The sequence below is a fragment of the Epinephelus lanceolatus genome, chromosome 21 (assembly GCF_041903045.1).
Source record: "Epinephelus lanceolatus isolate andai-2023 chromosome 21, ASM4190304v1, whole genome shotgun sequence".
NCBI lineage: Eukaryota > Metazoa > Chordata > Actinopteri > Perciformes > Serranidae > Epinephelus > Epinephelus lanceolatus.
This window is the reverse complement of record NC_135754.1, coordinates 15,257,195-15,272,176: the sequence shown is the minus strand read 5'-3', so window position 1 is coordinate 15,272,176 and position 14,982 is coordinate 15,257,195. Positions and strand designations below refer to the sequence as shown.

The 14,982-nt window shown below is 39.1% G+C and overlaps 1 protein-coding gene across 2 annotated transcripts; it reads right to left on the bottom strand.

The window, feature by feature from the left end:
• Positions 1 to 274: 274 nt before the first annotated feature.
• Positions 275 to 14,699, bottom strand: ccz1 (CCZ1 vacuolar protein trafficking and biogenesis associated). Of its 2 annotated transcripts, none has more exons than XM_033610678.2 (17): positions 14,548 to 14,699; positions 12,367 to 12,435; positions 12,168 to 12,258; positions 11,983 to 12,080; positions 11,532 to 11,625; positions 11,324 to 11,404; positions 11,181 to 11,228; positions 9,419 to 9,502; positions 8,543 to 8,718; positions 7,932 to 8,013; positions 7,642 to 7,703; positions 5,605 to 5,716; positions 5,285 to 5,318; positions 4,957 to 5,074; positions 2,781 to 2,939; positions 928 to 1,055; positions 275 to 808 (listed from the first exon to the last, which is right to left on the bottom strand). In XM_033610678.2, exons 2-17 carry the CDS (start codon positions 12,378 to 12,380, stop codon positions 753 to 755), a joined length of 1,437 nt encoding a protein of 478 aa, XP_033466569.1. In that variant the 5' UTR covers positions 12,381 to 12,435; positions 14,548 to 14,699; the 3' UTR covers positions 275 to 752. The 2 variants fall into 2 exon arrangements, with proteins under 2 accessions (XP_033466569.1, XP_078019494.1); XM_078163368.1 differs by having other exon boundaries at positions 12,168 to 12,264; positions 14,548 to 14,695.
• Between the last annotated feature and the right edge of the window lie 283 nt (positions 14,700 to 14,982).

Below are 14,982 nucleotides of genomic sequence, written 5' to 3'. Positions count from 1 at the left end.
TTTGGCTGTTTGCCCATTTTAGATACAGACATGATTGCAATAAAGCACTAAAAATGCACAATTCCATCAGAAATAATCCCACAGCAAAAGCGAGCACTACAATTGTGTACACATAAATGTAGTTCAACTGTTTAATAAATGCCCACTTGTAAAAAATACCACAGAGGTAATGTAAATCTTTATTATTGTGATATGAAAATATATCCCATAGATTTCAGATTAATATCTCTGATGCACCTCTAAACTAAAAAAAAAAGACATTTTTTACACAGAGTAAAATTACTTCTTAATTTATTTAAAGTTAGCGCAGTTGTTAACAAACCACAATACTTTTGACATGATGACATCTTGTTTTAAAACGATTGCTGATCATCAAAAGAACCTGGGTTAAATTGTTCTGTGCGTGTCAGTGTTTAAACTGATTTGAGATCTTGTCTTGATGTGCTCATTAAAAAAAAAAAACTTACGCTTTGAAAGAAATCCAAATTAACAGTTAACAAAATCCTACAAGTATGTACAAAGAAAATGAAAGAAAATAAAGTACATGTACAGTAAAAATCTGGATTTACATTTAATTACAAGAGAAAATTACAATTTTTATAGGTTAAATAAAAAAAAAAAACTTGGTGAGAAAGCTTGTAATTTCTTTTTATTTTACAATGCAATTATTGCATTACACTGATGCTGTCATGATACCCTGCGACACTGACAGTTTTTAGTGTGGTGAAACAGTCTCTGTCTGTCAGCTCCCATCAGTCCAAGAAGAAGATGTTGTTGAACTGTGTTGCACAAAGCCTCTTAACCTCCTCTGTAGCGGAGAAAAGACAAAAGGGGAATAAGGGTGAAGAAGGGATAAGTATCGAGGTGGACTGTCTGATGTGGGGGAAACAACACAGATTTACTCGTTGCCAGGTGGTGGAGACATACCGTTTACTTCGATCAAGTTGGCGTTCTTCTGATTCAGGATCACATATAGCTCTCTCTGGTCCGACTTCTTGCCGACTACCCAGTAGTCTGTCATAGCCTTTACGATGATTTCCTCATCCTCATCAACCCTAGGAGGCAGATAGAAAGAACCATCAAACTATCACATTTACCACCAGCTATTTTGTATTTACTGTTCTTCTTAGATTACGTACCGACACAGACCACAGAATTCGATTTAAAAAGTCATGTAATTTAACATGTTTTATGGTTTGTGTCAGAGATGATACACAGGTTTCTAAAAAAATAAATTTCAGTCTAAAAACACACAAAATTACCAAAATGTCAATATTTAATTACACAAATAGCACTGTGAGTATGTTCTGAGCATGCCGACATCCACACCACATCTGCACTAAAAGAGGAACTGATATTGATGCTGGGATAAATACTACAAACATCAATGCCACTGTGTGTCCCACAGCCTGAAAACGGGACTCTCACATGACTACAGTCTCATGACTGCTTCTAAAATGAGTGAGTTCACAGAGTTCGCAGGAGCATCATGTTGATGTATGAAAATGTCACAGCTGTGCTAATATCCAGGGGAAAAATAGAGAGTTTGAAGTTTTACAAATTTTCTTTCTTCCTGTACTGTTTGGTTTCTACTCTGAAGGCAAACAATGTCACCAGGCTGACTTGTGGCCAGTCACTATGAAGACACTTCAACAAATATTTGAAGGCATTCAGGAAAGATAAATACAAAATAGGGCTGTGCTATTAATCAAACTGAGTGTCAACTGACATCTGTATGAGAATAGTCCCACTGTAGCTGTTCTGCTAGATACACCCACTCCTATAACATGTTGGACATGGTGGATGAATGGGTCAAGCATGTCCTTTGTGAGTCAATATTGGAGACGCACTTGAATTATTTTCAGTTTTAAGGATGTATAAAGTTGCTGAACACACACTGTGTACATTAACTTTAGCAGAATAGCTAAACAGCCCCATTCGTATTAACATCATTTATCGACATTGCTAGGACGTCCAGGAATATACACCTGGGTGCCCAAAGCATCTGCCCAATCAAATTTGACTTAAATAAGATTATTTATTTTCTGGCTTTCACCTTTATTTGACAGGACAGATCATTAGTGTGAAGGGGGGGGAATGCCATGCAGCAAAGGGCTATGGGTTGGAATTTTATTTCAATTACAATTTTGGCTTCCAACAATTATGAAAACAAGATGAGATAAAATAACTATTGTGTTTCATTCTGGTTCACAATGATGCTCTTGTTTTGTCTTGTGTTATAAATGCAGCACACCCCTTTCCTTTACAGCGATGTGCTCTGTGTTGCCAACTCACACTTTCTCGCTAGATTTAGTGACTTTCGAGACCTTCTTAGTGACTTTACTTCTAAAAAGAGACTAGCAATACATTTAGCGACTTATTTAAACCATCAGGAAAAAAGCAAGAAATATAGTCAAAGATATTATGTGTTAATTAATTTCTCTGTATGCTGCTCAGAGTGATCACAGTCCACAGATCTTCTGCCAACAGCATGGTGTCTCTCCCCTCCTCTATTTACAATATTATATATTTTATCTATATTTTTTTATTTTGCATTACATTTTTAACCTGTTTTTCAGCTGAATTATATTTAATGCTCAAGGAAATCCACTCTTAAAAGTTCAATAAATGCGTGATGTTTCCAAAGTCAGTGAGTAAACGTGTTAAATAATCATGATCTCAGTATTGACCGAAATAATCAAGATCAGGATTTTTGTCACATTTGAGCAGCCTCAGTGTAAATAAAGCTGCCGTTTTTCAAAGCCACTGCTCTCTGTTACCTGGCAAAGTCACAGTTGATGTCTCCCAGGATCTTCATGAGGTCAGGGTGCACAGAGGTGAGGCAAACACTTGCGGTCTTCCTCATGTGGATGGTGCTCTTCTCCGCCAGGTTCATGTGGTTGAAGTAGATGAACTTAAACTGAGGCTCCTTCTCTGGCCTGAGTGGACACAGAGTTAAAGAATGATGAAACAAAAAGTAAAGCAAAAAATATCAGCATGACACCTTCAGTCACATCTGGGCCTACATAATCCTTTAAAGTTATTTTTACCCGGTGGGTCTCTTTGGGGCAAACCGTTCTGTTAACACACATTATTAATAAATGATACAATAAGCCAAATCACTTTAGATGATAACATCCAACAAAAGGCAGGTGGTGTGTTTTAATTAAGCCTACTCCATTGTCCACCCACGTTAAGGTGATCTGAGGATACAGTTATTACTACAGCTTAATCTCTGGAAGAGTGTGTGTGTATTCAAACAGGCCATACAACAGATTTTTATCTATGCTGCCTCTAATTATTTACAGTTGCACCAGGCCAAATCAGGACACAGACCTGACTGCCAGCTGAGGAATTTGGGACGGCATGATTTATTCAGTGGATTCTTCACTAGGGTGATTAAAAAAGAAGCCCATCAAATTGCCCGGGCCAGGGAGTCCGGTCTTGGATTACAGGCAAAGACGTATCTGAAGCTAACTGCTGGGGTTAAAGGAGAGCGGGCCAGGATGCCAGTCTTTAAAGCTCCACTGCTTGAGTTACTCCTAAGTAGTGCCCTGACGATATCCAGTGGTATCAGAGTCTCCTCTATCGCTGCCAGCCAGGCAGAGTTGATACAGAGAGCTGACTGTAAACTGATGACAAACAACGTGGCTTCTGTAACAAACTGCAGCACTAAACCTTCCATTAAGGAGATAATTACTTTCATCTGACAAGATGAAACTTGAACACTGACTGTTTAAATGACGTAATACATTTAACTGATTTTACCTCCTGCTTTTACGCTGTATTCTCTCTGATTCCTGATCATGTTCTGGAAACAGTTTTTGCTGGTATATGACATGGTACTGAAATCAATAACTTATTAGCCGATCACAATTCCCTAACATCAACAATACTCAAAATCCTACAAATATCCAGTTTACTATCACATAAGACAAATAAAATTAACAATTCCAGCTGCAATTGTTACAGGTGTAAAGATGGAATTAAGGAATGCTTGGCATTATTACTGGAAAATATCTTCGACCATTAATCCATAGAAAAAGAAGAATAAAAAATAAATAGCTAATGATTATTTTTTTGTCAATTAAATATTCAAGTGAATCCAAAACTATGGAAGCCCATAAGGGACTTTATGAAAATGATAATGTAAACTTGTCCGTATGATTTGAGTAAAAATTTAAATAAAAAGTTGCCTTTTCATTTTTACACTGAATTTGGAATTCTACGACCATTTTAAAACATCTGATATTAAATGTTTTAAAGTTAAGGACAATATTTGATTATTCAAGTTTAAAAATTAAAATGCAATATATACGATGTAACCTAATTTTCTGTTTATGCAGATAATATTTAAGTCTAAACAGAAGTGAAATGTAATTTTCTAACGATTTAAAATGAAAATGTGAATGGCATTTGACATTTAATTTTTCAAAGACTAATACATAAGTGGAAAATGATAATACTATTGTGGAGTTACATTTTCATGTTTAAATTAATATTATCATTTTAATAAAGTCCCCTATGGGCTTCCATACAAACCAATATATCTGTCAAGTAATTTCAATGTAAAACATCACTGTTTCCATGTTCTCAGATGTGAACATTTGAAGGCAATTTTTCACAAATGTTTAACACTTTCTAAATTAAGCTTGCTGAAATAAACGATGAGCGGAGAACGAGGGAAAACACAAGAAAAGGTTTGCACAGTATTCCTTACCCTGCAGAGTCATCAGAATACTCCTTGAATGTGCAGCATTCATGTCTTAAAATCGTGTCTTGTGTTATCAGGTAAGTGACAAAGACCCATTTTTAAAACACGTACAACTGACAGTATCTTCAAGACATAAATATTTGGGCACAATCTGACCACGTTAGTTGTGACAAAATGCAGAAAAAGTCATCTTGACAAAGTTTTGAGCAGTTAATTAGGAGAGCGGTGGAATCTCAACTCACCCTGATATCCTGCGGTTAACTGTGAACTGTTCACAAATGTCAGATGCCAGCAAAGTCAGCTGAGGGCCCACCAAGCCGTCCAGCTGTTCACAGAAGTCCCTCGTCAGCTCCGAAGAGGCTGGACAGAGACATAGGAGAGAAGAATGTTGGCCGTTATGGGAGATAAGATGATGAAAAAGTCTGATTTTGCTTTATACATGCAGTAAAATGGCCTTAATACCAGAAAACACCAACTTTATTTTATGAAATTAACCAGGGAAAGAGAAGTGAAAGTTAACCACATCATTATCTGTAAGTACAGGAGATGGGTGACTGGGTGCACACTTACCACTGATCATAAAACAAGCTGCAGCGCTCATCGCCTGGAAAAGAGCAGATCAGTGCGGGTTAAACGGAGAGTCAAGGTCACACAGGTTAAAAATGACATTAATGTGATGATGAGCAAACGTATTTCATCATTTTAAAATTCTGCTGTCTAATCCCAGAAGTCCATATCGTTTGATAGAGCAGTGGAATATAAATCACAGATTATGAAAATCATTCTAAAAAATGAATAACAACTTCCCCCCTGTTTTAATACATTAAAAAACTCCTGTATGCGTCTGAATGATTAAGGCTCACGCAATAACAGATCGAATTTACTCTTACCTTATAAACAATCAGATGCAGCTCCTCGTAGCCGTCCTCTGCGCTGACAAATATTTTAGGAAATCGGAATTTGGCCTCTGGATCTTTAAGGTTGGTAGGTCCTGTCAAAAACCTGGAGAGGACAGAGGACAGAGGAGAGCGTCGCTGGGTGAATATTCCAAGAATGTGTGTCGGAGTTTAAACTGGCATCTGACAGACTCATTACAAAACAAGACTAAAAGTCAAAAGGCTCGTTAGGAAGGCTGCTAGTAACGCTGTAAAAAGAGCCTGAAGAGCAGCGGAACTGAAAAGTTTGTCCTGATGGTGGTGTTGGAGCAGAGGCCATCAGGTGATTAATAAAGAGTTGATCCTCTTGAGAGCATAGACGCACTCAGCAAATTTCATCTATCATTTTAAAAGATATCCTGTGGAAAACGTTGACAATTTGGCCTGATGGTGGCACAAGGGGAAAGCTCACGAGGTGTTCCCAATCGTCTGGGGGCAGTTTAAGTACTCCACATCTGTGGCGTGGCCTTTGAGCTAGCAATGACAGTTCATCTACCATCTCAGCAACTACTGAATGGATTAGAATTATACTCTGCAATGACATTATAGGGGAATTTCCAAGTGTTTTGTGTCTACGTGACTCACGGGAACAACAATTTTTGAATTTGGTCCAGTATTAGGAGAGAGTGCTGCAGGTGGCAGAGGCAAAACAGGGTACAATGTAACCACTTGGTGCAGGTGCACCCCTTCAAGTACGTCCTGTAACATTACCGAAAGAAGCCTACAGAGAAATGAAATGCTTTTCCTAACCTGTTGCTTGTTGCGGTCTGTTTTGTGTCTAAGTCTACCTCGGTCTCCTTCCTAAAATCTCATGAGAGGTGACATGCTCCAGAATGAAATGGTAAAAACATGAGTGATCTTACTCTTTTCTAAAAGATTTTCAATGTCACGGCTGAACATTTAGTGGATTTCGATAATGTGAAAAAGGCTGCCAGGTTTCAGAATGAGACTTCTCTTTGAGCAAGACATTCGGGAAAACATCTTTTCATCTCTAGACTTATCCTCAGAGGATCCTGAATATCAAATTGCAGGGATGTCAGGCCTTTTGTTATTTTCAAAACACCATGAAATAGCTCTTAGTGTTGCCCAAGGCGGAGAATTTGGTCTGATGATGGCACTAGAGGAAAGGTCAGGGGGTTGCCAAAATTGGTATGAATCATCAAATTTCACAGCAACACCATCAGTTGTTGTCAGGATATTTGGACCACAGTGTGGGACGGACTGAACCAGACCTAATCAAGCTATTAGCAGACTAAACTTTAAAGGCGTCACTTCATGACTAATCCAAAAGATAAGACCACAAACAGAACAAGAAATTCACTGTCGTGCTGCTGATACACTGGATTCCAAGGATACCTCCTAATATTAAGTGGAACCATTTACAGTGAAGACATGTGCATGTGTTGTGACACGTGCTTCTCCTGTGTAGATTTGCCTGCATGGATCTTTTAATCTTATGTATTTGACTTTACCCTAGTTGTAACTTTTTTTCTGGCCTTTAATCAAATATTCTTTATAATGTAGTGTGTCATCCAATTGTTTTCTATTCCATGACAGGTCACCAGGAGTCACACTTGGACCACTGCAGCAGCTCCACTTCACCCTAAGAAACTTCCAAGTGTCATGAAGATGCAAGACATCAGACACTCGCAAACACTAAAACTGAGCTGAAACTGGATTTTAACCCCAAAGCTTGAGTAATACTTTCACCTGCTCTTTTGCTTGACGACAACGTGTTAGCTAAGGGAGTCACCTCCTTAAATCAATCGGTTGACTGCAAGTAAAGCTCATAACCACATGATGCTATCCGGCACACAGGCATGCATGTGTCAACACTCACGTGCACATCCATCATACAATTGCTGACATACAATTAACATGATCCCACTGACTATATCAACAGGTACTTAAACAATATCCAACTCGTGCTTTCATCCTGCTCTCTGCAGAGCAAGTGTACACAGATACAGACACACGGGACCAGGGACTTACCTCCCATAGTGCAACAGATTCCCTGCGACCTCCGGCCTCAGAGGAGAGTCCCTACCAGCCAGCTAAAGGGAGAGAAGATGTCAGAGAAAGAAGTGTCAGAGTGAAGATGAGTGACATGGCTTTAAAAAGTAATATTAACAGCTCATATAAAGGTCGGTAATCTTGTACGCTCTGTCTGGATCGTTAATATTAAAAAAGATCACATCATTTATTACGTCTTCAATTTGTCTTCCGTGCTCTCCTTTAGCTTATCATTTTATCTGTCCCTTGTCCACCATCCACCTCCTCACCTCTGGTTCAGAGTGTCTGGGGAACAGCGAGGTGGTCAGGTACTTGTAAAGGATCCTCATGTCATCTTGTTCCAGTCCGCTCCTGCAGACCAAACCACAACGACAAAATTACACCGTATAACCTTCGCAACGCATCCTGCCAAAATGCAAAACACAAAAGTGTAGCTGGGTACAGTATGTTTCAATCTGCTGTTGACTGTGTTGTGCATCATGGACTAAGTATCTGCTGGCTGTAATTGCGCTTCAATGAATACTCCAGAGCAACACAGCTTAATTTGGACAGCAAATAAATGGCTCATCTCCATTTTGTCAAGTGATGGTCTGCGATGAAAGATCACACTGCTGCTCTCGAGTCATTTCATTAGGAATCATGTAATCCCCCGCGCCTACACATCCAGCCAGGTGGCTGTCAGCGCAATTCAAGGCGAGTGACATATCAGTGAGCACATTAACTGCAAAGAGGATTACAGCATGCAATGATGTGTTTGTCGATGCCAACGCTGGGATTTTACATCGGTGTATCCTTGCAAACATGTGGGGTTGTATGAGGCTGTGGCCTACTGGAAGCTGTTCATTACCACATAATTTACAACAAAGTGTTCAATCTGTACCAGATGAGCTGGTCGTTATACAGGAAGGCTGTGTATTTGATCAGACTGAGGCTCTCCTCCACTCTGTTGACGAAGGACTGGATCTTCAGGTAGGTCATCTTGTCCAGTGGGAAGAAGCTGATGCCTCCGAATACGTCCAGCAGGTCGCAGGACTGCAAGTGGAGAGTCTGCAGATACTGGAAAAGTGCAGATGCACAAGCGTGCCGAAAATAACAGGAGACGGCCCAGAGACACAGGAGAAGGAAAGGAGAAAGGGGTTAGTTTACATGCCTATGAAGTGCTTGCTTACAGTGCAATAAAGACAAAGGAATAAGAAACTCTCTGCCTGATGCTGTGCAGAGACGCTTGCATCACCCTGACATTCAACCTCTGATAACGCACACCGCAGCCTCTCTTTCTCTCTGTCTTTGGGTTACATGGTGACGGGGGAAGCCTGTGTTAACTTAAGAAGGGTATTCCCTAATTAGAAATTAATTTTTTATATTATTGCATAAGCATTACTGCCCAGAGCTGCATCACTCCGGCGAGGTGACTGCAGCATGAGGCGAAGGCAGTCAATGTAGACAGATAAACATCAAGAAATGAGGCATGGCTGCAAACAACAGATTTCCCTAGTGAGTTACACAAAGAAATAAACACAGCCACTGTAAGTACGGATATCATTAGTGGAGATCAGCGCTTCTGAAAACACCGACTCTCGGGCTTGACTGACTTTTGTAAACATCTTTGTGTGCCAAAATTTAAATGGATCATGCTGTCAATGCAAGGTCAATATATGCTAGGCATGTAAATAAAGATGAACGATAAGAACTTGAACAAAGAAACATATCCATCAAGAGATAAGGATTCTGCACATGATTGTGGATCACTTTTTACCCTGTAGAAGAACTTTTCAAGCTTCTGAATGAGCAGCTCCACTCCGCCGGCTTCCATCGCTCTGCCAAACGTTCCATTGAAGAGCTAAACCACAAGGAAAATAATCATAGTTACAAGATGATTATTTCTGCATTATAAAGGCCTAAGAGGGAAAATTCGCCACCTTTTATGTGGATATTAAATTGAAGCAATATCTGTATTTTTATCTGTAACATCCTTTGCACTAATAATCTGGGATGCCATCAACCTGCCTCAAACTACATCACTTTCACGTCACTGGATGCAGGAAGAATGACAAATTTTGTAGCTGTGAAATTGTCTTAGTCAGACAATAAAACCTGCATTGAGGAATTTATTGCTTCAGCTGACCACATTTAGCATCAATACTAATTGGACATCCACATGAAAGGTGTCCAAGTTTTCCTTCAAACTGGTAGTTTGTGGTACGATAAGGGTGTATAAATGACTGTTAGAAGAGGAAGAAAATGAAAAAGCACAAAGTTGTTAAAAAGCTGACAGATTCTAACACAGACCAGGACTGCACAAGGTGATTTAGCCAAGTAGGACATGTTTCTGGATCAACATTCCACATTGCGTTCCTGGACCAATGTTGTGATCAACCAATCAATGTCAAAATTCCTTTGTACTTCTTTAGAGCTAAGCTACGTTTTCTGATTGAAGTTAGTACAGTTGAACAAAATCCTCGGTAAGACTGAAAAAAATCCTTATGAGCTAGTGCAGCGTTTGTGAGTTAGCTTGCTAATAAAGTAGGCTGTGCTAACAAGTTAGCGTGCAAATAGGCTAGAACAGTGGTTCCCAACTGGACCTGACACAGGGTCCACGTTTCCCCTCTGTTATTAGAAAGGTCCACAGAGAACTAGTTTGCAGTCTCTGTCAAGGGGCTGTCTGCTATTCACTCACTCTACAGCAAGAAACAGCGCTTCAAAATAAAAGCTGTGCCAGAAATTCACTGTTCTTCAAAATAAAGTGTTATTTACAAAATTGACACGTTTGCAAGTCACTTGCGGGCCATTCAGAATGGATCTACAACCCATTTTTGGACTGTGACTCACCAGTTGGGAACCACTGGGCTAGATTATTGTCCACTAACATTAAAGAGTAAGAATAATGTTGTTTTTTAGTTGCAAAGACCTGCCATTAACACGTTTCCCCTCCTTTTTTGTAGTCTATTCAAAACATTTTTGTAAGATTGCAGTACATCCAGATGGTCCCAGATCAGTCTCAACAAATTATGCATGATCAAGATGACGATGACAATCCTGGATCAACATAAACAAATTATCCAGGGTCAACATGGCAGTGATGGTCCTGGATTTATACTTGCACCGCAATCTTGCAAAAAAAAAAAAAAAAGCGAAATATATATGTTTTAAAATGAGTCCATCACAGGTCTTGGCAACTCCAAAATGATATAATCCTTAAATCTTTATTCTTAACGTTAGTGAACAATATTCTACCATATTGGTGAGCTTACATGTTAGCGTAGCTGACTTATTTAGCAAGCAAACTCACTAACTCTGCAGCAGTTTATAAGGTATTTGCTCAGTGTTACTGTGGATTTTGTTTAACTGTATTAACTTCAATTTGTAAAACTTAGTTTAGCACAGAAGACGCACAGGAGCAGCACACTGATGATGTCTGTGATTTCTTGATCCCATTATTGGTCGAGGAACACAATGTGGGATGCTGATCCAGGAGCATGTCCTAATCGAGTAAATTACGTCGTGTTACTGGGACTCACCTTGTACATACTGTAGCATTCCCTTACGACTGCACCATAAACAGTGTCCTACAATGAAAAAAGAAGCATCGCAAGTTAAACTTTACACTGACAATATTCGATGAAAGAAATATAGATGATGATGAGCATTTCTTAGTACTCACAAGTACTTCCTCTTCTTGATACTCTACCGTGGGAGGTTTGCCATCTTTGCTTGGTTTCTCGATCATTGGGTTTCGCACCACCTGAGGAATGAATATGAAAAACAAACAGGAGAAAGATTAAGCTAAATTTTATTCCAAAGAGGGTAAACAAAGTCTAGATAACCAGAGTAAATATTGAACAAGTAATGTACAAGTAAGATTAGGATACCATGACTATCCAGAAATTCTCCTCGGGCTCAAAGAAAAACTGCCGGTTCTTCTGTGTGTGCAGGGATTTAGCTGGCTTTGTTGGACAGAACGTCCTGGAAGACAGAAAGACATGACCATTAAAAGAAAGGAGACGCACCTAAACAAGACGCTTCTACAGACATAAGATATGTATGAGAATGTATCTCGTCACTTCCAACATTTCTCTTTTCTGTTATACTTCAGGTTTAAAGAAATGTCACTTTCCTTTTGGTTTTTATGACACAGTTAGTCAAACTTAGCCATGTAATTAATGTTAGACACTTTTTTTTTTTTTTTTTTTTTTAAATCAATGCAAACTCTGAGCAAAAGGCCACAGGGCTGAAGAAACGCACCAAAATCTACCCAGACAGTAAAATGCTTTTGAAAAAATGCTGCAGATTCTGTTTCAGTTACACTGCTGAACTCTTTACCTGGTGAACTGTACAATGGCCTCACAAAGGCCCACATTTCTGATCTTCTCGTTCTTCTCTACATCACTTGGGTGGTAAAACAAGATCTTCTTCTCTTCCTGAAAAAATAAATAAATAAAAATACACCTTGAATTAGCAATTACACTATCAAAATGTTTACTCATTTATCTGGGAGTCAGCCTCACCTCTCCTTCTCGTGGTCCAAACGTAGGGTTGTAAATGAAAAAACTGAGCAGAGATGGTGTGTACTGTTTCTCTTGCGTTCCTGAAGCCATTCTGGGATTGTAACATACACAAAGAGAAAGCTGACAGAAACAGATAGAAGCTGAGAGACCTCTAGACGTCAATGTCAGCTTTGTATCATCACAATCAAGTGTGTTTTACCTAATCATCAGCATTAGTGTGTCTGGATCTCCTTTGCTCCAAAGATAGTTTGGTTAGCATGCCGTGTGCCTGCAGAATGAAGACAGGTACATCACACACTGTAGCATGACAAATCTATAAGTTACATATTTCTATCTGGAGGGTTCATGTACACACTGAGTACAACTGATGTGAATCAGATCAAAGCTGGAAGCACAGAGGGCATTTATACGAGATGCACCCATCTGACAATGAACTGTAGTTAATGTGGGATACAGATACACTGATTTGAGGTATTGAAATTGGTGCATCCCTAATTCATACAGTGGTGGGAAAAAAAATATTTACTTTAAATAGAGCATTAAAGTGAGTGAGTATTTAAAGGTCCAGTGTGTAGGATTTAGAGACATCTATAGGGAGAAAATGGCATATAATATTCATCTATGTTTTCATTTGTTTATTGTCACCTGAAAATAAGAATCATTGTGTTTTCATTACCCTACAATAAGTTGTTTATATCTACAAATGGGTCCTTTTCCACCTGAATTTGCGTTTTCTATGATGGCAAAGGCATGATGACCCACCCTACTTTGCCTCCAACTAGCTTACCCAATCCCATTCCTCTTGCCTTCACTTCAACAACTAAACCAAGGAAGGCAACAAGTACTAGCCAATCAGAGGAAGAGTGGGGTGGGTCATGCCTTCACTGTCCACGGAAATGCAAATTTGCCTCTTCCATGGAGTTAGTCGTGTTGTTAAACAGTAGCCCCGAGTGGACCAATCAAACACTGGCTCTAAACAGGGCCAATGGTAGTTCTCCTGCGTCCGATCACTCTCACATATTACTTGAAGAACATCAGCTTTTGCAATCACACAGAAGATTTAGAGTCCCACAGGCTCGACTGAGCAGACTGAACCTATTAATTCAGATTTAAGCAGCCTCAGCTTACCTGGGTCAAACACTGAATGTAATAGGATTGTTTATTATTATTTATTAATTTGTTGCATCCAGTTTTTGTAACGTTTAATGTGATTTGTAGTGTTTGTAGTATGCTTTTGTTGTTTGGTGAAATACTTTGTATCTACGTGTTGTTCTGTATTTTTCTATTTATGTTAAACCTTTACGTCCTGGGACACAAGACAAATTTCAGAATTTCTTTATGACAATAAAGTGAAATTGATCAAACTATACCCTTGGTACACGCAAGAAGTTTCTCTTCTGCAAACTCACTGCTAGATGCCAGTACATCCTACATGCTGGACCTTTAAGGAGCATTATAACATTGGAGGAAAATTTTATATTTAGCACAAAACTAACCTTGACACATATTTACCAGTATGTTAGTATACCTAAGTCAAACTAAGGCAGTCTACGATACTGAGAAGCATTTCTAATACAGTCTACACTCACAGATATACATGCAGTGAACACATTTTCAGTATGAGGCAAACATAACATGAACATAACCCTCCTGAAGGCAGGACTGTTGTATCAGAGGTGCACCTAACAGACTGGAAACTGAATGTAACTTTTCAGCACTTCAATGCACCAAGGATTTATGAATACATTAATATATGAGCAACATTTTAATACTTTGCTGCCCCAACAACTTACCACGGTGTCAGATAATTTAACAGCAACAATCATGTTTTATGAGATCATTAAGGGTTTTAATGTAACTTTAAAATCTTTACTTGAAACTAAGCTAGCAGCCGTTAGATACATTCAGAGGAGGAAAAAGTTCAGCATGTTTGCTTTATTTCAATATTTAAATGGCTATCCATGGATGCTTGAACCCTCTGAATCTAGGAGGTATGTCTGTTTGCGGCTTGTTTTGCATTTTATCATTGTGTACACATATTTACTGTAAATGTAGCAACGTAAATCTGTCGTTAAGCCGGTGAAGTCTCTGCGAGCTGAACTAAAGCCCAGAGAGGGGAAACCTTACAATGTCCTTAGACACTCGCTATTTTTTTTTATAATTATGACTGAATTCGTTAAACTCACGGAGTAACTGGAGGCTCTGTAAGGTAACGAGTACAACTACATACCATAAACTGTTACCAAGCCAGCAGCCAGCCGATGTTGGGTCAGTTTGAGCAGCTAGTTAGCTGGTTAGCTGTCTCTGCTAGTTGTGTCCCAGGCGGAAGAAAACTGAGTGAACCGTGACGGTAACACAATAACACGACGGCAGCACTCACCTTACAGAGCATAAACCCAACACGACCAGGTGCCCGAGGTTAGAGACGGCGTAAATAAAAATAAAATGAGGAAATGAGATCAATGAGAGGAGATGCCGCATTATACTTTACATACTTCCTGCTTTTGACAGCGCGGTGCCACAAGTTCTACTGTTCGGGTAAGATCGATTTCCAGTCAAATAAAGGTTCCTAGTCAATACTGGGAGCATGAGCTGGTATGGACTGTAGAATAACTTCTGGGTTATTAAATAGACTTTTAAATATGCAATAATATAACAATAATAAGTGGCTTAAGCTGTACTTAGTTTTAACTGAGTGCTTTTTTAAGACACAATGTTTGCAAAGAGTTCAGGCCTCACTTTGTCCTGGGGATTATAATGACACTATTAAGCTCAATTAAGAAAGGAATGTCAACAAATTCGTCTTAACCCAATT